Here is a 21,271-nt window from a genome sequence, read left to right on the forward strand (position 1 = left end):
CAGTGAATTGGAGCCACTATTATTGACCCTATGCTGCTGTAGTAGAAGAAAATGGCTGTATTTGTCTTTGTTTCTCTTTCCCAAGCCTGTTCTTCATTAGCTGATAGCCTGGATTTTCCTGTCAGGGAAACACTTTCAATAATGCAGATTATTGTGTTTTGGAGAGGGATCAGATCCACTCATTATAATAGACAGATGCTGCACTAATCAAATCAAATGTATTTATATAGCCCTTCTTACATCAGCTGATGTCACAAAGTGCTGTACAGAAACCCAGCCTAAAACCCCAAACAGCAAGCAATGCAGGTGTAGAAGCACGGTGGCTAAGAAAAATTCTAGAAAGGCCAGAACCTAGGAAGGAACCCCATAGCCGCAGGCAGAACAGTTGAAACTGGAGCAGCAGCACGGCCAGGTGGACTGGGGACAGCAAGAAGTCATCAGGCCAGGTAGTCCTGAGGCATGGTCCTAGGGCTCAGGTCCTCCAAGAGAGAGAAAGAGAGAATTAGAGAGAGCATACTTAAATTAACACAGGACACCGGATAAGACAGGAGAAATACTCCACATATAACAGACTGACCCTAGCCCCCCCGACACAAACTACTGCAGCATAAATACTGGAGGCTGAGACAGGAGGGGTCGGGAGACATTGTGGCCCCATCCGACGATACCCCCGGACAGGACCAAACAGGCAGGATATAACTCCACCCACTTTGCCAAAGCACAGCCCCCACACCACTAGAAGGATATCTTCAACCACCAACTTACCATCTTGAGACAAGGCCGAGTATAGTCCACGAAGATCTCCACCACAGCACAACCCAAGGGGTGCGCCAAACCGGACAAGAAGATCACGTCAGTGACTCAACCCACTCAAGTGACGCACCCCTCCTAGGAACGGCATGGAAGAGCATCAGTAAGCCAGTGACTCAGCCCCTGTAATAGGGTTTGACGCAGAGAATCCCATTGGAGAAAGGGGAACCAGCCAGGCAGAGACAGCAAGGGTGGTTCGTTGCTCCAGTGCCTTTCCGTTCACCTTCACAGTCCTGGACCAGACTACACTCAATCATAGGACCTACTGAGGAGATGAGTCTTCAATAAATACTTAAAGGTTGAGACTGAGTCTGCATCTCTTACATGGGTAGGCAGACCATTCCATAAAAATTGAGCTTTATAGGAGAAAGCCCTGACCGTAGCGTACGTGTAGGTATGTACGGCAGGACCAAATCTGAAAGATGGGTAGGAGCAAGCCCATGTCATGCTTTGTAGGTTAGCAGTAAAACCTTGAAATCAGCCCTTGCCTTAACAGGAAGCCAGTGTAGAGAGGCTAGCACTGGAGTAATATGATCAAAGTTTTTGGTTCTAGTCAAGATTCTAGCAGCCGTATTTAGCACTAACTGAAGTTATTTAGTGCTTTATCCGGGTAGCCGGAAAGTAGAGCATTGCAGTAGTCTAACCCAGAAGTGACAAAAGCATGGATTAATTTTTCTGCATCATTTTTGGACAGAAAGTTTCAGATTTTTGCAATGTTACATAGCTGGAAAAAAGCTGTCCTTGAAACAGTCAAAAGAGAGATCAGGGTCCAGAGTAACGCCGCATAGCAGTGAAAGTTAACATTTTGTTTCTGAGTGACATCACCAAGAGGTAAGATTTATAGTGAAAACAATAGTGGTCCTAAAACGGAACCTTGAGGAACACCGAAATTTACAGTTGAATTGTCAGAGGACAAACCATCCACAGAGACAAACTGATATATTTCCGACACATAAGATCTAAACCAGGCAGAACTTGTTCGTAGAAACCCAAATTGGTCTACAATCTCTCCAAAAGAATGCGGTGATCGATGGTATCAAAAGCAGCACTAAGGTCTAGGAGCACGAGGACAGATGCAGAGCCTCCGTCTGATGCCATTAAAGGGTCATTTGCCACCTTCAACAGGGGCAGTCTCAGTGCTATGATGGGGTCTAAAACCAGACTGAAGCGTTTCGTATACATTGTTTGTCTTCAGGAAGGAAGTGACTTGCTGCGCAACAGCTTTTTATTTATTTTTTTGATAGGACTGGGAGATTCGATATAGGCCGATAGTTTTTTATATTTTCTGGGTCAAGGTTTGGCTTTTTCAAGAGAGGCTTTATTACTGCCACTTTTAGTGAGTTTGGTACACATCCGATGGATAGAGAGCCGTTTATAATGTTCAACATAGGAGGGCCAAGCACAGGAAGCAGCTCTTTCAGTAGTTTAGTTGGAATAGGGTCCAGTATGCAGCTTGATTGTTTAGAGGCCATGATTATTTTCATCATTGTGTCAAGAGATTTAGTTCTAAAACACTTGAGTGTCTCCCTTGATCCTAGGTCCTGGCAGAGTTGTGCCGACTGAGGACAACTGAGCTTTGGAGGAATACGCAGATTTAAAGAGGAGTCCGTAATTTGCTTTCGAATGATCATGATCTTTTCCTTAAAGAAGTTCATTAATTTATCACTGCTGAAGTGAAAGCCATCCTCTCTTGGGGAATGCCGCTTTTTAGTTCGCTTTGCGACAGTATCACAAATACATTTTGGATTGTTCTTATTTTCCCCAATTAAGTTGGAAAAATAGGTTGATGGAGCAGCAGTGAGGACTATTTGATACTGCACGGTACTGTCTTTCCAAGCTAGTTAGAGACTTCCAGTTTGGTGGAACAGCAGTGAGGACTATTCGATACTGCACGGTACTGTCTTTCCAAGCTGGTCGGAGACTTCCAGTTTGGTGGAACAGCAGTGAGGACTATTCGATACTGCACGGTACTGTCTTTCCAAGCTGGTTGGAGACTTCCAGTTTGGTGGAACAGCAGTGAGGACTATTCGATACTGCACGGTACTGTCTTTCCAAGCTGGTTGGAGACTTCCAGTTTGGTGGAACAGCAGGGAGGGCTATTCGATACTGCACGGTACTGCACGGTACTGTCTTTCCAAGCTAGTCGGAGACTTCCAGTTTGGTGGAACAGCAGTGAGGACTATTCGATACTGCACGGTACTGTCTTTCCAAGCTAGTCGGAGACTTCCAGTTTGGTGGAACAGCAGTGAGGACTATTCGATACTGCACGGTACTGTCTTTCCAAGCTGGTCGGAGACTTCCAGTTTGGTGGTACAGAAGTGAGGACTATTCGATACTGCACGGTACTGTCTTTCCAAGCTGGTTGGAGACTTCCAGTTTGGTGGAACAGCAGTGAGGACTATTCAATACTGCACGGTACTGTCTTTCCAAGCTGGTTGGAGACTTCCAGTTTGGTGGAACAGCAGTGAGGACTATTCGATACTGCACGGTACTGTCTTTCCAAGCTGGTTGGAGACTTCCAGTTTGGTGGAACAGCAGTGAGGGCTATTCGATACTGCACGGTACTGCACGGTACTGTCTTTCCAAGCTAGTCGGAGACTTCCAGTTTGGTGGAACAGCAGTGAGGACTATTCGATACTGCACGGTACTGTCTTTCCAAGCTGGTTGGAGACTTCTAGTTTGGTGGAACAGCAGTGAGGACTATTCGATACTGCACGGTACTGTCTTTCCAAGCTAGTCGGAGACTTCCAGTTTGGTGGAACAGCAGTGAGGACTATTCGATACTGCACGGTACTGTCTTTCCAAGCTAGTTGGAGACTTCTAGTTTGGTGGAACAGCAGTGAGGACTATTCGATACTGCACGGTACTGTCTTTCCAAGCTAGTCGGAGACTTCCAGTTTGGTGGAACAGCAGTGAGGACTATTCGATACTGCACGGTACTGTCTTTCCAAGCTAGTTAGACGACTTCCAGTTTGGTGGAACAGCAGTGAGGACTATTCGATACTGCACGGTACTGTCTTTCCAAGCTAGTCGGGGACTTCCAGTTTGGTGGAACAGCAGTGAGGACTATTCGATACTGCACGGTACTGTCTTTCCAAGCTAGTCGGAGACTTCCAGTTTGGTGGAACAGCAGTGAGGACTATTCGATACTGCACGGTACTGTCTTTCCAAGCTGGTTGGAGACTTCTAGTTTGGTGTGTCACCAATGTTCTGGAAGCTTCAGAGCTCGGGTCATTTCTGTATACCAGGGAGCTAGTTTCTTAGGGTAAATGTTTTTTTTGTTTTTAGGGGTGTCACTGCATCTAGGGTATTGTGCAAGGTTAAATTGTGTTCCTCAGTTAGGACTACACTACTTATCTCTGTGTTCTTCTGAAACACGGCTCCTGGTTATGTAGTGAGTGTATTCATGTTCTTATTCTCTTGCTTCATCTTCTCTTTTTGTCTCCCTCTGTCTTTCCTCCTCCATCTTTATCTTGTTCACTCTGTGTTTCCTTGTCTTTCCTCATCCAGAATGACATCTCCTCGCTTCATAGAGTTTGTCTGCAAGCATGACGAGGTACTCAAATGTTTCGTAACCAGGTGAGTCCTTTGACAGGATCTTAGACTGTTTCTTACCCAGACACTTCTTATCAATCTCTCTAACTCAACCTGTTTTTTTTCTCTCTCTCTCTATCCGCCTCTCTCTCTCTCCACCACCTCTCTCTCTCTTCCACCCTGGTTGGAGACTCTCCAGTTTTCTCTCAGCAGTCTCTCCACCCCCTCTCTCTCTCTATCCCCCTATCCCTCTCCAGTCTCTGGATCCCAGTCTCTCTCTCTATCTCTCTCTCTCTTTCCCCCTATCCCTTCTCTCTCTATCCCTCTCTCTCTATCCCCCATCCCTACTCTCTTTCCTCTCTCTCTTCCAGTCTCTCAGCTGAGGACTCTCTCTCTCTCTCTCTCTCTCTGGTCTCTTCTCTCTCAGCTCAGGAATCCAAAGATCATCTTTAACCATTTCCACTTCCTGTTGGAATGTCCAGTGAGCTCATGTCCCGCTTCATGCACATAATCAAAGGCCAGGTGAGACCTGTGATTTTGCAAGCTATGACAACAGCCTTCTCTCTCTCTTTCTCTCTCTAGTTTCTCTGTCTCCAATGTTCTGGAAGCTTCAGAGCTCTCTTTCTGTATCCAGGGAGCTCTTTCTTAGGGTCTGTCTTTCTTGTTTTTCTGTCTCTCTCTAGTCTTGTGCAAGGTTAAATCTGTGTCTCTCTGTCTAGCTACTCTGTCTCTCTGTCTTCTTCTGTCTCTGTCTGTCTCTGTCTGTCTCTTCTGTTCTTATGTCTCTCTGCTCTCATCTCTCTGTCTGTCTCTCTGTCTCTCTCTCTGTCTGTCTCTTGTCTCTCTGTCTTTCTGTCTCTCTGTCTCTCTGTCTCTCTGTCTCTCTGTCTCGCTCTGTCTGTCTGTCTGTCTGTCTGTCTGTCTGTCTGTCTGTCTGTCTGTCTGTCTGTCTGTCTGTCTGTCTGTCTGTCTGTCTGTCTGTCTGTCTGTCTGTCTGTCTGTCTCTCTGTCTGTCTGTCTGTCTCTCTGTCTGTCTGTCTCTCTGTCTCTCTGTCTGTCTGTCTGTCTGTCTGTCTGTCTGTCTGTCTGTCTGTCTGTCTGTCTGTCTGTCTGTCTGTCTGTCTGTCTGTCTGTCTGTCTGTCTGTCTGTCTGTCTGTCTGTCTGTCTGTCTTTAACCATTTCTGTCCTGTCTGTCTGTCTGTCTGTCTGTCTGTCTAATCAAAGCCAGGTGAGACTGTCTGTCTGTCTGTCTGTCTCGCTCTCTGTCTGTCTCGCTCTCTGTCTGTCTGTCTCTCTCTGTCTGTCTGTCTGTCTGTCTGTCTGTCTGCTCTGTCTGTCTGTCTGTCTGTCTGTCTGTCTGTCTGTCTGTCTGTCTGTCTGTCTGTCTGTCTGTCTGTCTGTCTGTCTGTCTGTCTGTCTGTCTGTCTGTCTGTCTGTCTGTCTGTCTGTCTGTGTGTCTGTGTGTCTGTGTGTCTGTCTGTGTGTCTGTGTGTCTGTGTGTCTGTCTGTGTGTCTGTGTGTCTGTCTGTGTTTCAATTCAAGGGCTTTATTGGCATGGGAAACATGTGTTAACATTGCCAAAGCAAGTGAGGTAGACAATATATAAAGTGAAAAACAACAAAAATTAACAGTAAACATTACACATACAGAAGTTTCAAAACAACAAAGACATTACGAATGTCATATTATATATATACAGTATTTTTTTTTATATACAATGTACAAATGGTTAAAGGACACAATATAAAATAAATAAGCATAAATATGGGTTGTATATATCTGTCTCTCTGTCCCTGTCTCTCTCTCTCTCTTTTTATCTCTTTCTCTTTTTCTCTCTTTTTCTCTGTCCCTCTGGGGACTATGTCGCGAGTGACTTTGAAACGCCCGTGTCTTCCAGGCAGGATCATTTAACAACGTTATTGCCATGGCGATAACACTTGTCTTAAATTCCTTTTTATACAGCTTCATAAATTTTAAGTGCCTGTTCTAAGTTGTGTGTAGTGTTCCACTCTCACTCCTCGCTATTCATATTTGAGCGGCGGACGGCGTGCCAAGCCTCGTTACCTCTGGATTATATCCCACCTGGGAACAAGAGCCCCTCGTTTTAATTACAGATTTTAACCTGAAGAAGACTATTCCATCTCCACATCTCCCTCTCAGTATGCACAGGAGCCCCAGGGGAAAACCTCTCTCGCGCTCTGTCTCTCACTTTGTCTCTCCCCAGCTCATCTCTCATAGAGAACAAAGACATTGAAATATTATGCAAATATAAATGCCATTCTTCCCCCTCTGCATTCTCCAGACACTGTATTTCAACACTTGAGGCTTTGGAACCATTGGTTTAGATACCGTCGTAGATTTAAGTGTATAGAGAGATAATGAGTTTTGGGAAGTGCTGTGGCTGGTATTTAGTTAGGCTTTATAACGTTTTATTATTATCCTATGAAGTCTTGTAATACATTATAACTGCATCATAATGCACTATACCTGCAGGCTGTAAGTGAAGTGTTATTGTTTGTTCCCCTCGCAGCCCTTCAAGGAGCGCTGTGAGTGGTTCTATGAGCACCTATTAGCAGGACAGCCAGACTCGGACATGGTCCATCGACCTGTCAACGAGAACGACATCCTGCTAATCCACAGAGGTACCAAGCCCCCACTGACCCACGCTTCATACAGTATAACCCATCCTTCATGTACAGCTAACCCCACTGACCCACCCTTCATACAGTATAACCCATCCTTCATGTACAGCCAACCCCACTGACCCACCCTTCATACAGTATAACCCATCCTTCATGTACAGCTAACCCCACTGACCCATCCTTCATACAGTATAACCCATCCTTCATGTGCAGCTAACCCTACTGACCATCCTTCATGTACAGCTGACCTCACTGACCATCCTTCATGTACAGCTGACCCCACTGACCATCCTTCATGTACAGCTGACCTCACTGACCATCCTTCATACAGTATAACCCATCCTTCATGTACAGCTAACCCTACTGACCATCCTTCATGTACAGCTGACCTCACTGACCATCCATACAGTATAACCCATCCTTCATGTACAGCTAACCCCACTGACCATCCTTCATGTACAGCTAACCCACTGACCATCCTTCATGTACAGCTGACCTAACCCATCCTTCATGTACATCCTTCATGTACAGCTAACCCTACTGACCATCCTTCATGTACAGCTGACCTCACTGACCATCCTTCATACAGTATAACCCATCCTTCATGTACAGCTAACCCCACTGACCATCCTTCATGTACAGCTAACCCCACTGACCATCCTTCATGTACAGCTGACCTCACTGACCATCCTTCATACAGTATAACCCATCCTTCATGTACAGCTAACCCTACTGACCATCCTTCATGTATAGCTGACCTCACTGACCATCCTTCATACAGTATAACCCATCCTTCATGTACAGCTAACCCCACTGACCATCCTTCATACAGTATAACCCTTCATGTACAGCTAACCCCACTGACCATCCTTCATACAGTATAACCCATCCTTCATGTACAGCTAACCCCACTGACCATCCTTTATACAGTATAACTCTTCCTGTACAGCTAACCCCACTGACCATCCTTCATACAGTATAACCCATCCTTCATGTACAGCTAACCCCACTGACCATCCTTCATACAGTATAACCCATCCTTCCTGTACAGCTAACCCCACTGACCATCCTTCATGTATAGCCAACCCCACTGACCATCCTTCATGTATAGCTAACCCCACTGACCATCCTTCATGTACAGCTAACCCCACTGACCATCCTTCATGTACAGCTAACCCCACTGACCATCCTTCATGTACAGCTAACCCCACTGACCATCCTTCATACAGTATAACCTGTCCTGTACAGCTAACCCCACTGACCATCCTTCATACAGTATAACCCATCCTTCCTGTACAGCTAACCCCACTGACTATCCTTCATACAGTATAACCCATCCTTCCTGTACAGCTAACCCCACTGACCATCCTTCATACAGTATAACCCATGACCATCCTTCATGTACAGCTAACCCCACTGACCAACCTTCATACTGATAACCATCCTTCATGTACAGCTAACCCCACTGACCATCCTTCATGTATAGCCAACCCCACTGACCATCCTTCATGTACAGCTAACCCCACTGACCATCCTTCATACAGTATAACCTGTCCTGTACAGCTAACCCCACTGACCATCCTTCATGTATAGCTAATCCCACTGACCATCCTTCATACAGTATAACCTGTCCTGTACAGCTAACCCCACTGACCATTCTTCATGTACAGCTAACCCCACTGACCATCCTTCATACAGTATAACCTGTCCTGTACAGCTAACCCCACTGACCATCCTTCATGTACAGCTAACCCCACTGACCATCCTTCATACAGTATAACCTGTCCTGTACAGCTAACCCCACTGACCATCCTTCATGTACAGCTAACCCCACTGACCATCCTTCATACAGTATAACCCTTCCTGTACAGCTAACCCCACTGACCATCCTTCATGTATAGCCAACCCCACTGACCATCCTTCATGTACAGCTAACCCCACTGACCATCCTTCATGTACAGCTAACCCCACTGACCATCCTTCATGTATAGCTAATCCCACTGACCATCCTTCATACAGTACAACACTTCATGTACAGCTAACCTCACTGACCATCCTTCATACAGTATGACCTGTCCTGTACAGCTAATCCCACTGACCATCCTTCATGTATAGCTAACCCCACTGACCATCCTTCATGTACAGCTAACCCCACTGACCATCCTTCATGTACAGCTAATCCCACTGACCATCCTTCATACAGTATAACCCTTCCTGTACAGCTAACCCCACTGACCACCCTTCATGTATAGCTAACCCCACTGACCATCCTTCATGTACAGCTAATCCCACTGACCATCCTTCATACAGTATAACCCTTCCTGTACAGCTAACCCCACTGATCATCCTACATACAGGATAACCCATCCTTCATGTACAGCTAACCCCACTGACCATCCTTCATACAGTATAACCCTTCCTGTACAGCTAACCCCACTGATCATCCTACATACAGGATAACCCATCCTTCATGTACAGCTAACCTCACTGACCATCCTTCATGTACAGCTAACCCCACTGACCATCCTTCATGTACAGCTAACCCCACTGACCATCCTTCATGTACAGCTAACCCCACTGACCATCCTTCATACAGTATAACCCTTCCTGTACAGCTAACCCCACTGACCATCCTTCATGTACAGCTAACCCCACTGACCATCCTTCATACAGTATAACCCTTCCTGTACAGCTAACCCCACTCACCATCCTTCATGTACAGCTAACCCCACTGACCATCCTTCATACAGTATAACCCTTCCTGTACAGCTAACCCCACTGACCATTGTTCATACAGTATAACCCTTCCTGTACAGCTAACCCCACTGACCATCTTTCATACAGTATAACCATTCCTGTACAGCTAACCCCACTGACCATCCTTCATGTACAGCTAACCCCACTGACCATACTTCATGTACAGCTAACCCCACTGACCATACTTCATGTACAGCTAACCCCACTGACCATCCTTCATGTACAGCTAACCCCACTGACCATCCTTCATGTACAGCTAACCCCACTGACCATCCTTCATGTATAGCTAACCCCACTGAACATCCTTCATGTACAGGTAACCCCACTGACCATCCTTCATACAGTATAACCCTTCCTGTACAGCTAACCCCACTGACCATCCTTCATGTATAGCTAATCCCACTGACCATCCTTCATGTATAGCTAACCCCACTGACCATCCTTCATACAGTATAACCCTTCCTGTACAGCTAACCCCACTGACCATCCTTCATGTACAGCTAACCCCACTGACCATCCTTCATACAGTATAACCCTTCCTGTATAGCTAATCCCACTGACCATCCTCCATCCCCAAATGTCTTAAACTCCACCCAGTAATGTGTTAGTGTGTCTCTCTTTCTCAACATGTTTCTTTCTCTTTTCTGTCAGAGTCCATATTTAGCAGTAGCTGTGCGATGGTCTCCAAATCGACCAATGAAAAGCTCAAACAGGGCATTGCCGTACGATTCCATGGAGAGGAAGGAATGGTGGGTATTATCAGTGTCTGTGACCTAGGTTCAAATTGTATTTATTTTCTTTTAAAATACTTTAGTTTAGGACCTCTTGATTGAACTTGCCTAGGGCAATGGAAACAATGGAATAGTTCCCAAAATGGAAAGGGAATAGGTCTCAATCTCAAATGGACCCACACTTAGTCCTAGCAACACTTTATTAGTGTACTATACTGGTCATAGGGTCCCATTTTAGTACATGTTCCTTTAGCAGTGGACCTTTAGTTGACCTGTGACCTTTGTGTTCCAGGGCCAGGGCGTGGTGAGGGAGTGGTTTGACGTCCTGTCCAATGAGATCATCAATGCAGACTACGGCCTCTTCACCCAGTCAGCGGACGGTGAGACACCTTTCGATTGGCTAATGAGATGTTGTTTGTGTAAACTGTTTTAAAAAAACTGTAATTGAGGGTGTATTTTCTTCCCTCACTGTTTAAAAAAAATGTTGTTACCTTGCATCATGATCCAAATACTTTGCTGGTTAATTATACGTCTGTATGCCGAGCCTAGCTGTGTATTGTGACTGTGAAATGTTTTCCTCTCGCATCAGAATACAAGTACCTATTCAAGATGGGTAGGTAAGAAGATCAAAGCTTGACTGGTATTTATTTGTGTGTGTGTGTGTGTGTGTGTGTCTCTCTCTCTCAGGCACCACGTTCCAGCCCAACAGTAACTCGTCAGTGAACCCTGATCATCTGAACTACTTCCGGTTTGCGGGTCAGATCCTGGGGTTGGCTCTTTACCACCGTCAGCTGGTCAACATCTACTTCACCCGCTCCTTCTACAAACACATACTGGGTAACACACACACACCTCACACCCACGTTCTACAGTGGGCTGTTAACATGATGTAATGTGCGTTCAGGAATCCCAGTGAACTACCAGGGTGTATCCTCTGCTTGAGCAGGTTGTTACATGTGGAGCTGGGTTATAATAGGGTTGTTAGTGTTTTTACGGGGATATTACAGTGACGCTACAGGGTTGTAACAGTATGGGTGCTGTCTGTGTGTCCAGGCATCCCAGTGAACTACCAGGACGTCTCGTCCATCGATCCAGAGTATGCTAAGAATCTGCAGTGGATCCTGGACAACGACATCAGCGACCTGGGACTGGAGCTCACCTTCTCTGTGGAAACAGATGTGTTCGGCGCCATGGAGGAGGTGCCACTCAAACCTGGTGGGACTAGCATCATTGTCACCCAGGACAACAAGGTGAGCCAGCCTATCACAGGAGGATCTGAAACTCCTAACCCCTAGCATTTTGTTGTTGCTCTCAACATCAACTAGGTGAGAATAGCAGATTATTGACAGGTCAAGCAGAAAGAAGTAGTGATGTAGACTGCGCCCCCTGTATTCTCTAACACTTATGATCTTATATGATTACTATGTCATGTCTATATGATGTGTGTACAGCTGGCCTGTAGGTGGTAATGTTCTGTAAGGAAGAAGCCAGTGAAACGAGACGGCGTTAGAGGGCTGCCCAAAGATCAACCAGACTCTACATAGTGAATGTTCCATATATATAAAACTCTCTCTTCTCTCTCTCTCTCTCTCTCTCTCTCTCTCTCTCTCTCTCTCTCTCTCTCTCTCTCTCTCTCTCCTCTCTGACCATCCAGTTCTCTCAGAGTTCTCTCTCTCTCTCTCTCTCCATCCTCTCTCTCTAGATCTCTCTCTCTCCTGACCATCCTTCATACAGTATCTCTCTCCCTCCCTCATCCAGCTCTCTCCTCTCTCTCTCTGACCATCCTCTCATCTCTCTCTCTCTCTCTCTCTCTCTCTCCTCTCTCTTCTCTCCTCTCTCTCTCTCTATAACTCTTCTCTGTCTCTCTCTCCTCAGTCCTCTCTCTCTCCTCTCTCCTCAAATCTCTCTCTCTCTCTCTCTCTCTCTCTCTCTCTCTCTCTCTCTCTCTCTCTCTCTCTCTCTCTCTCTCTCTCTCTCTCTCTCTTCTCTCTCTCTCTCTCTGTCAGAGTCTCTCAGAGTCTCTCTCTCTCTTTTTTTCTCTCTTCTATGTCAATCAAGTTGAGGATCTCAAACCTCCAGATAAACTCCTCCTGCCTCTTTTCCTCTACTGTCCTCAACTCCCTTTCCTCTCTCTTTTCTCTTTGTCATCAACTCTTCCCCTTCACCTGAATTCAGTGTCCTCTGTCCTTCTTCACCTCCCTTCTCCTTCCTCTCAAATCAACTTTCACCTCTCCTTCTCTTTTCCTCTTTTCTCTCTACTGTCATCAACTCCTTCTCCTTCACCTCTCCTCTCTCTTTTTTTCCTCTCTACTGTCATCAACTCCATTCTCCTTCACCTCTCCTCTCTCTTTTCCTCTTTTCCTCTCTGTCCTCAACTCCTTCTCAAATTGTTTTCCCCTCTCTACTGTCATCAACTCCCTTCCCACTTCACTCTCTCCCTCTTTTCTCTCTACTGTCTTTTCCTCTCTACTTCCTCAACTCCTTCTCCTCCCTCTCCCTTTTCCTCTTTTCCTCTCTCTGTCCTCAACTTTCACCTCCTCTTTTTTCCCTCTTTTCATCTCTACTGTCCTCAACTCCCTTCTCCTCTCACTCAACTCTCTCCCTCCTCTTTCCTCTCTACTGTCTACTCAACTCCCTTCCCCACTGTCCTCAACTCCAACTCCTTCACCTCTCCTCTCTTTTTTCCTCTTTTCCTCTCTACTGTCCTCAACTCCCTTCTCCTTCACCTCTCCTCTCTCTTTTGTCACCTCCCTTCTCCTTCCTCTTTTCTCTCCTCTTCTCTTTTCTTTTTCTCTTTTCCTCTCTACTGTCATCAACTCCCTTCATCTCCTCTCTCTCAGCTCTTTTTCTCTCTACTGTCCTCAACTCCCTTCTCCTTCACCTCTCCTCTCTCTTTTTCCTCTCTACTGTCATCAACTCCTTCTCCTTCACCTCTCTCTCTTTTCCTCTTTTCCTCTCTACTGTCCTCAACTCCCTTCACCTCTCCTCTCTCTTTTCCCTCTTTTCATCTCTACTGTCAGCAACTCCCTTCTCCTTCACCTCTCTCTCTCTCTTTTCCTCTTTTCCTCTCTACTGTCCTCAACTCCCTTCTCCTTCACCTCTCCTCTCTCTCTTTTCCTCTTTTCCTCTCTACTGTCCTCAACTCCCTTCTCCTTCACCTCTCACCTCTCTCTCTTTTCCTTTTCCTCTCTACTGTCCTCAACTCCCTTCTCCTTCACCTCTCCTCTTTTCTCTTTTCCTCTCTACTGTCCAACTCTTCTCTCTACTGTCCTCAAAAAATTCTCCTTCACCTTCCTCTCTTTTCATCTCTACTGTCCAACTCAACTCCCTTCTCCTCTTTTCACCTCAACTCTCTCTCCTCTCTTTTTCCTCTTTTCCTCTCTACTGTCCTCAACTCCCTTCTCCTTCACCTCTCCTCTCTCTTTTTCTTTTCTCTTTTCATCTCTACTGTCATCAACTCCTTCTCCTTCACCTCTCCTCTCTCTCTTTTCCTCTTTTCCTCTCTACTGTCCTCAACTCCCTTCTCCTTCACCTCTCTCTCTTTTCCTCTCTTTCATCAACTCCTCTCCTTCACCTCTCCTCTTTTCCTCTTTTCCTCTCTACTGTCCTCAACTTTCACCTCTCCTCTCTTGTCCTCAACTCCCTTCTCCTTCACTCTCCTCTCTCCTCTCTACTGTCATCAACTCCCTTCTCCTCACCTCTCCTCTTTTTTCCTCTTTTCCTCTCTACTGTCCTCAACTCCCTTCTCCTTCACCTCTCCTCTCTCTCTTTTCCTCTTTTCATCTCTACTGTCAGTGAACCCCTTCTCCTTCAACTCTCTCCTCTCTCTCTTTTCCTCTTTTCCTCTCTACTGTCAACTCCTCCTTTTTCCCTCTCCTCTCTCTTTTCCTCTTTTCCTCTCTACTGTCCTCAACTCCCTCTCCTTCACCTCTCTCCTTCTTTTTCTCTTTTCACTCTCTCTTTTCCTCTGTCCTCAACTCCCTTCTCCTTCACCTCTCCTCTTTTCCTCTCTACTGTCCTCAACTCCCTCTCCTTCACCTCTTCTCTTTTTTCCTCTCTACTGTCATCAACTCCCTTCCCCTTCACTGTCCTCAACTCCTCTCTCTTTTCCTCTCCTGGAGCTTTCTTTTCCTCTACTGTCATCAACTCCCTTCTCCTTCACCTCTCCTCTCTCTTTTCCTCTTTTCCTCTCTACTGTCCTCAACTCCCTTCTCCTTCACCTCTCTTTTCTCTCTCTCCTCTCTACTGTCATCAACTCCCTTCTTTCCTCTCTACTGTCATCAACTCTCCTCTTTTCCTCTTTTCACTCCCTCTCTCTCTCCTTTTTCACCTCTACTGTCAGCAACTCTTCTCTTTTCCTCTTCTTTTCCTCTTTTCTCTCTACTCTCAACTCCCTTCTCCTTCACCTCTCCTCTCTCTTTTCCTCTTTTCCTCTCTACTGTCCAACTCCCTTCTCCTTCACCTCTCTCATCTCTACTGTCCTCAACTCCTTCTCCTTCCTCTCTACTGTCCTCAACTCCTCTTCTCTCTTTCTCTTTCTCTCTCTTTTTCCTCTCTACTGTCATCAACTCCCTTCTCCTTCACTTTTCCTCTCCTCTCTCTTTTCCTCTTTTCCTCTCTACTGTCCTCAACTCCTTCACCTTCTCCTTTTCACTTTTCCTCTCTACTGTCAACAACTCCACCTCTTTCCTTTCTCTTTTCCTCTCTCCTCTCTACTGTCCTCAACTCCCTTCTCCTTCACCTCTCCTCTCTTTTTCTCTCTTTTCCTCTCTACTGTCCTCAACTCCCTTCTCCTTCACCTCTCCTCTCTTTTTTCTCTTTTCCTCTCTACTGTCATCAACTCCCTTCTCCTTCACCTCTCCTCTCTTTTCCTCTTTTCCTCTCTACTGTCCTCTCCTCCCTTCTCCTTCACCTCCTCTCTCTTTTCCTCTTTTCCTCTCTACTGTCCTCTAACTTCCCTTCTCCTTCACCTCTCCTCTCTCTTTTCCTTCTTTTCCTCTCTAACTCCCTTCTCCTTCACCTCTCCTCTCTCTTTTCCTCTTTTCCTCTCTTGTCCTCTCCTACTGTCCTCAACTCCCTTCTCCTTCACCTCTCCTCTCTCTTTTTCTTTTGTCCTCTCTACTGTCCTCAACTCCCTTCTTCTCTCTTCTCAACTCTTTCCTCACCTCTTTTCCTCTTTCCTCTCTACTGTCCTCAACTCCTTCTCCTTCCCTCTCTTTTTCTCTCTTTTCCTCTCTACTGTCATCAACTCCTTCTCCTTCACCTCTCCTCTTTTCCTCTTTTCCTCTCTACTGTCCTCAACTCCCTTCACCTCTCCTCTCTTTTTCTTTTCCCTCTTTTCATCTCTACTGTCAGCAACTCCCTTCTCCTTCACCTCTCCTCTCTCTCTTTTCCTCTTTTCCTCTCTACTGTCCTCAACTCCCTTCTCCTTCACCTCTCCTCTCTCTCTTTTTTCCTCTTTTCCTCTCTACTGTCCTCAACTCCCTTCTCTTTTCTTCTACTGTCCTCAACTCCCTTCTCCTCTCTCCTCTCTCTTTTTCCTCTTTCCTCTCTACTGTCCTCAACTCCCTTCTCCTTCACCTCTCTCTCTCCTCTCTACTGTCCTCAACTCCCTTCTCCTTCACCTCTCTCTCTCTTTTTCTCTTTTCCTCTCTACTGTCATCAACTCCCTTCTCCTTCACCTCTCCTCTCTCAACTCCCTTTTCACCTCTCTCTTTCTCTTTTCCTCTCTACTGTCCTCAACTCCCTTCTCCTTCACCTCTCCTCTCTCTTTTCCTCTTTTCCTCTCTACTGTCATCAACTCCCTTCCCTTCACCTCTCCTCTCTCTTTTCCTCTTTTCCTCTCTACTGTCATCAACTCCCTTCTCCTTCACCTCTCCTCTCTCTCTTTTCCTCTTTTCCTCTCTACTGTCCTCAACTCCCTTCTCCTTCACCTCTCCTCTCTCTTTTCCTCTTTTCTCTCTACTGTCCTCAACTCCCTTCTCCTTCACCTCTCCTCTCTCCTCTCTACTCAAACTCCTTGTCCTCCTCCCTCACCTCTCCTCTCTCTTTCTCTTTTCCTCTCTACTGTCATCAACTCCCTTCTCCTTCACCTCTCCTCTCTCTTTTTCTCTCTCTACTGTCCTCAACTCTACTGTCCTCAACTCCCTTCTCCTTCACCTCTCCTCTCTCTTTTTCTCTTTTCCTCTCTACTGTCATCAACTCCTTCTCCTTCTCTTTTTTCCTCTTTTCCTCTCTACTGTCCTCAACTCCCTTCTCCTTCACTTTTCTCTCCTCTCTCTTTTTCTCTCTTTTCCTCTCTACTGTCATCAACTCCTTCTCCCTTCTCCTTCTCTCTCTCTCTTTTCCTCTTTTCCTCTCTACTGTCCTCAACTCCCTTCTCCTTCCCCTCTCCTCTCTCTTTTCTTTTCCTCTCTACTGTCCCCTCTCTCCCTCAACTTTTCCTCTTTTCTCCTTCACCTCTCCTTCACCTCCTCTCTCATCAACTCCCTTCTCTTCACCTTTCTTTTCTCTTTTCCTCTCTACTGTCCTCAACTCCCTTCTCCTTCTCCTCTCATCTCTCTGTCAGCAACTCTCTTTTCCTCTTTTTTTCTCTCTACTGTCCCTCAACTCCCTTCTCCTTCACCTCTCCTCTCTCTTTTCTCTTTTCCTCTCTACTGTCCTCAACTCCCTTCTCCTTCACCTCTCCTCTTTTCCTCTCTCTCTACTGTCCTCAACTCCCTTCTCCTTCACTCTCCTCTCTTTCCTCTCTACTGTCCTCAACTCCCTTCTCCTTCACCTCTCCTCTCTCTTTTCTCTTTTCCTCTCTACTGTCATCAACTCCCTTCACCTCTCCTCTCTCTCTTTTCCTCTTTTCCTCTCTAAACTCCCTTCTCCTCACCTCTCTCTCTCTCTTTGCCTCTTTTCCTCTCTACTTCATCAACTTATCCTTCACCTCTCCTCTCTCTTTTCCTCTTTTCCTCTCTACTGTCATCAACTCCATTCTCCTTCACCTCTCCTCTCTCTTTTCCTCTTTTCCTCTCTACTGTCCTCAACTCCCTTCTCCTTCACCTCTCCTCTCTCTTTTCCTCTTTTCCTCTCTATTGTCCTCAACTCCCTTCTCCTTCCCCTCTCCTCTCTCTTTTTCTCTTTTCCTCTCTACTGTCATCAACTCCCTTCTCCTTCACCTCTCCTCTCTCTCTTTTCCTCTTTTCCTCTCTACTGTCCTCAACTCCCTTCTCCTTCACCTCTCCTCTCTCTCTTTTCCTCTCTACTGTCATCAACTCCCTTCTCCTTCACCTCTCCTCTTTTCCTCTTTTCCTCTCTACTGTCCTCAACTCCCTTCACCTCTCCTCTCTCTTTTCCTCTTTTCATCTCTACTGTCAGCAACTCCCTTCTCCTTCACCTCTCCTCTCTCTCTTTTCCTCTTTTCCTCTCTACTGTCCTCAACTCCCTTCTCCTTCACCTCTCCTCTCTCTCTTTTCCTCTTTTCCTCTCTACTGTCCTCAACTCCCTTCTCCTTCACCTCTCCTCTCCTCTCTCTCTTTTCCTCTTTTCCTCTCTACTGTCCTCAACTCCCTTCTCCTTCACCTCTCCTCTCTTTCCTCTCTACTGTCCTCAACTCCCTTCTCCTTCACCTCTCCTCTCTCTTTTTCTCTTTTCCTCTCTACTGTCATCAACTCCCTTCACCTCTCCTCTCTCTCTTTTCCTCTTTTCCTCTCTACTGTCCTCAACTCCCTTCTCCTTCACCTCTCCTCTCTCTCTTTTCCTCTTTTCCTCTCTACTGTCATCAACTTATCCTTCACCTCTCCTCTCTCTTTTCCTCTTTTCCTCTCTACTGTCATCAACTCCATTCTCCTTCACCTCTCCTCTCTCTTTTCCTCTTTTCCTCTCTACTGTCCTCAACTCCCTTCTCCTTCACCTCTCCTCTCTCTTTTCCTCTTTTCCTCTCTATTGTCCTCAACTCCCTTCTCCTTCCCCTCTCCTCTTTTTCTCTTTTCCTCTCTACTGTCATCAACTCCCTTCTCCTTCACCTCTCCTCTCTCTCTTTTCCTCTTTTCCTCTCTACTTTCCTCAACTCCCTTCTCCTTCACCTCTCCTCTCTCTCTTTTCCTCTCTACTGTCATCAACTCCCTTCTCCTTCACCTCTCCTCTTTTCCTCTTTTCCTCTCTACTGTCCTCAACTCCCTTCACCTCTCCTCTCTCTTTTCCCTCTTTTCATCTCTACTGTCAGCAACTCCCTTCTCCTTCACCTCTCCTCTCTCTCTTTTCCTCTTTTCCTCTCTACTGTCCTCAACTCCCTTCTCCTTCACCTCTCCTCTCTCTTTTCCTCTTTTCCTCTCTACTGTCCTCAACTCCCTTCTCCTTCACCTCTCCTCTCCTCTCTCTCTTTTCCTCTTTTCCTCTCTACTGTCCTCAACTCCCTTCTCCTTCACCTCTCCTCTCTTTCCTCTCTACTGTCCTCAACTCCCTTCTCCTTCACCTCTCCTCTCTCTTTTTCTCTTTTCCTCTCTACTGTCATCAACTCCCTTCACCTCTCCTCTCTCTCTTTTCCTCTTTTCCTCTCTACTGTCCTCAACTCCCTTCTCCTTCACCTCTCCTCTCTCTCTTTTCCTCTTTTCCTCTCTACTGTCATCAACTTATCCTTCACCTCTCCTCTCTCTTTTCCTCTTTTCCTCTCTACTGTCATCAACTCCATTCTCCTTCACCTCTCCTCTCTCTTTTCCTCTTTTCCTCTCTACTGTCCTCAACTCCCTTCTCCTTCACCTCTCCTCTCTCTTTTCCTCTTTTCCTCTCTATTGTCCTCAACTCCCTTCTCCTTCCCCTCTCCTCTCTCTTTTTCTCTTTTCCTCTCTACTGTCATCAACTCCCTTCTCCTTCACCTCTCCTCTCTCTCTTTTCCTCTTTTCCTCTCTACTGTCCTCAACTCCCTTCTCCTTCACCTCTCCTCTCTCTCTTTTCCTCTCTACTGTCATCAACTCCCTTCTCCTTCACCTCTCCTCTTTTCCTCTTTTCCTCTCTACTGTCCTCAACTCCCTTCACCTCTCCTCTCTCTTTTCCTCTTTTCATCTCTACTGTCAGCAACTCCCTTCTCCTTCACCTCTCCTCTCTCTCTTTTCCTCTTTTCCTCTCTACTGTCCTCAACTCCCTTCTCCTTCACCTCTCCTCTCTCTCTTTTCCTCTTTTCCTCTCTACTGTCCTCAACTCCCTTCTCCTTCTCCTCTCCTCTCTTCTTTTCCTCTTTTCCTCTCTACTGTCCTCAACTCCCTTCTCCTTCACCTCTCCTCTCTTTCCTCTCTACTGTCCTCAACTCCCTTCTCCTTCACCTCTCCTCTCTCTTTTTCTCTTTCCTCTCTACTGTCATCAACTCCCTTCACCTCTCCTCTCTCTCTTTTTCCTCTTTTCCTCTCTACTGTCCTCAACTCCCTTCTCCTTCACCTCCTTCCTCTTCCTCTCTACTGTCATCAACTTATCCTTCACCTCTCCTCTCTCTTTTCCTCTTTTCCTCTCTACTGTCATCAACTCCATTCTCCTTCACCTCTCCTCTCTCTTTTCCTCTTTTCCTCTCTACTGTCCTCAACTCCCTTCTCCTTCACCTCTCCTCTCTCTTTTCCTCTTTTCCTCTCTATTGTCCTCAACTCCCTTCTCCTTCCCCTCTCCTCTCTCTTTTTCTCTTTTCCTCTCTACTGTCATCAACTCCCTTCTCCTTCACCTCTCCTCTCTCTCTTTTCCTCTTTTCCTCTCTACTGTCCTCAACTCCCTTCTCCTTCACCTCTCCTCTCTCTCTTTTCCTCTCTACTGTCATCAACTCCCTTCTCCTTCACCTCTCCTCTTTTCCTCTTTTCCTCTCTACTGTCCTCAACTCCCTTCACCTCTCCTCTCTCTTTTCCTCTTTTCATCTCTACTGTCAGCAACTCCCTTCTCCTTCACCTCTCCTCTCTCTCTTTTCCTCTTTTCCTCTCTACTGTCCTCAACTCCCTTCTCCTTCACCTCTCCTCTCTCTCTTTTCCTCTTTTCCTCTCTACTGTCCTCAACTCCCTTCTCCTTCACCTCTCCTCTCCTCTCTCTCTTTTCCTCTTTTCCTCTCTACTGTCCTCAACTCCCTTCTCCTTCACCTCTCCTCTCTTTCCTCTCTACTGTCAGCAACTCCCTTCTCCTTCACCTCTCCTCTCTCTTTTTCTCTTTTCCTCTCTACTGTCATCAACTCCCTTCACCTCTCCTCTCTCTCTTTTCCTCTCTACTGTCCTCAACTCCCTTCTCCTTCACCTCTCCTCTCTCTCTTTTCCTCTTTTCCTCTCTACTGTCATCAACTCCCTTCACCTCTCCTCTCTCTCTTTTCCTCTCTGTCCTCAACTCCCTTCTCCTCACCTCTCTTTCTCTGTTCTCAACACCTCTTGCCCATTATATTTTATTCTCCTCCTCATCTCTCGCCTGCTCGCCTAGCGGGATCTGATGTCTGATGCAGGGATTGATTGACCTTGTCTGGCTCGGTGTGTGTCAATGGGATGTTGGGGTCACCTTGAGGCCTCTCACCGTCGCCCGGCTCAGATCAGATTTGTTTCTGTGTGTGTCAGCAAAATCCATGTCCTCACTAGTCCCTGGATCGATAGGGTACCATGGCGATTATCTGGCCCGCCGTGTGTTATTGGACATGTGTGTGCAGGTACAAGCCTCGGTCACACAGTCACAGCACGCCTGCTGACAACAGTAAGGATCTGTGGGGAGGAGAGTTTTGCTCTGTTTACCACTGGACCACCTGTGTTCAGTTGCGTTAGAAAAACACCCTTGTGTCTTTGACAACATGATTTTGAACAGAA

General features: G+C 46.4%; 1 protein-coding gene across 1 annotated transcript in view; it reads left to right on the forward strand.

Annotated features, from left to right (window-relative positions):
* Positions 1–21,271, forward strand: part of LOC124005997 (E3 ubiquitin-protein ligase HACE1-like) — a 31,254-nt gene that overhangs the window by 6,929 nt on the left and 3,054 nt on the right. Inside the window, 8 exon segments of the mRNA XM_046315655.1 lie at positions 4,321–4,389; positions 4,777–4,825; positions 4,828–4,866; positions 6,876–6,987; positions 10,396–10,493; positions 10,768–10,855; positions 11,163–11,312; positions 11,529–11,725. Of these exon segments, the coding sequence (XP_046171611.1) occupies positions 4,321–4,389; positions 4,777–4,825; positions 4,828–4,866; positions 6,876–6,987; positions 10,396–10,493; positions 10,768–10,855; positions 11,163–11,312; positions 11,529–11,725 (802 nt within the window).

This window comes from Oncorhynchus gorbuscha, linkage group LG19, assembly GCF_021184085.1.
Source record: "Oncorhynchus gorbuscha isolate QuinsamMale2020 ecotype Even-year linkage group LG19, OgorEven_v1.0, whole genome shotgun sequence".
NCBI classification, from domain to species: domain Eukaryota; kingdom Metazoa; phylum Chordata; class Actinopteri; order Salmoniformes; family Salmonidae; genus Oncorhynchus; species Oncorhynchus gorbuscha.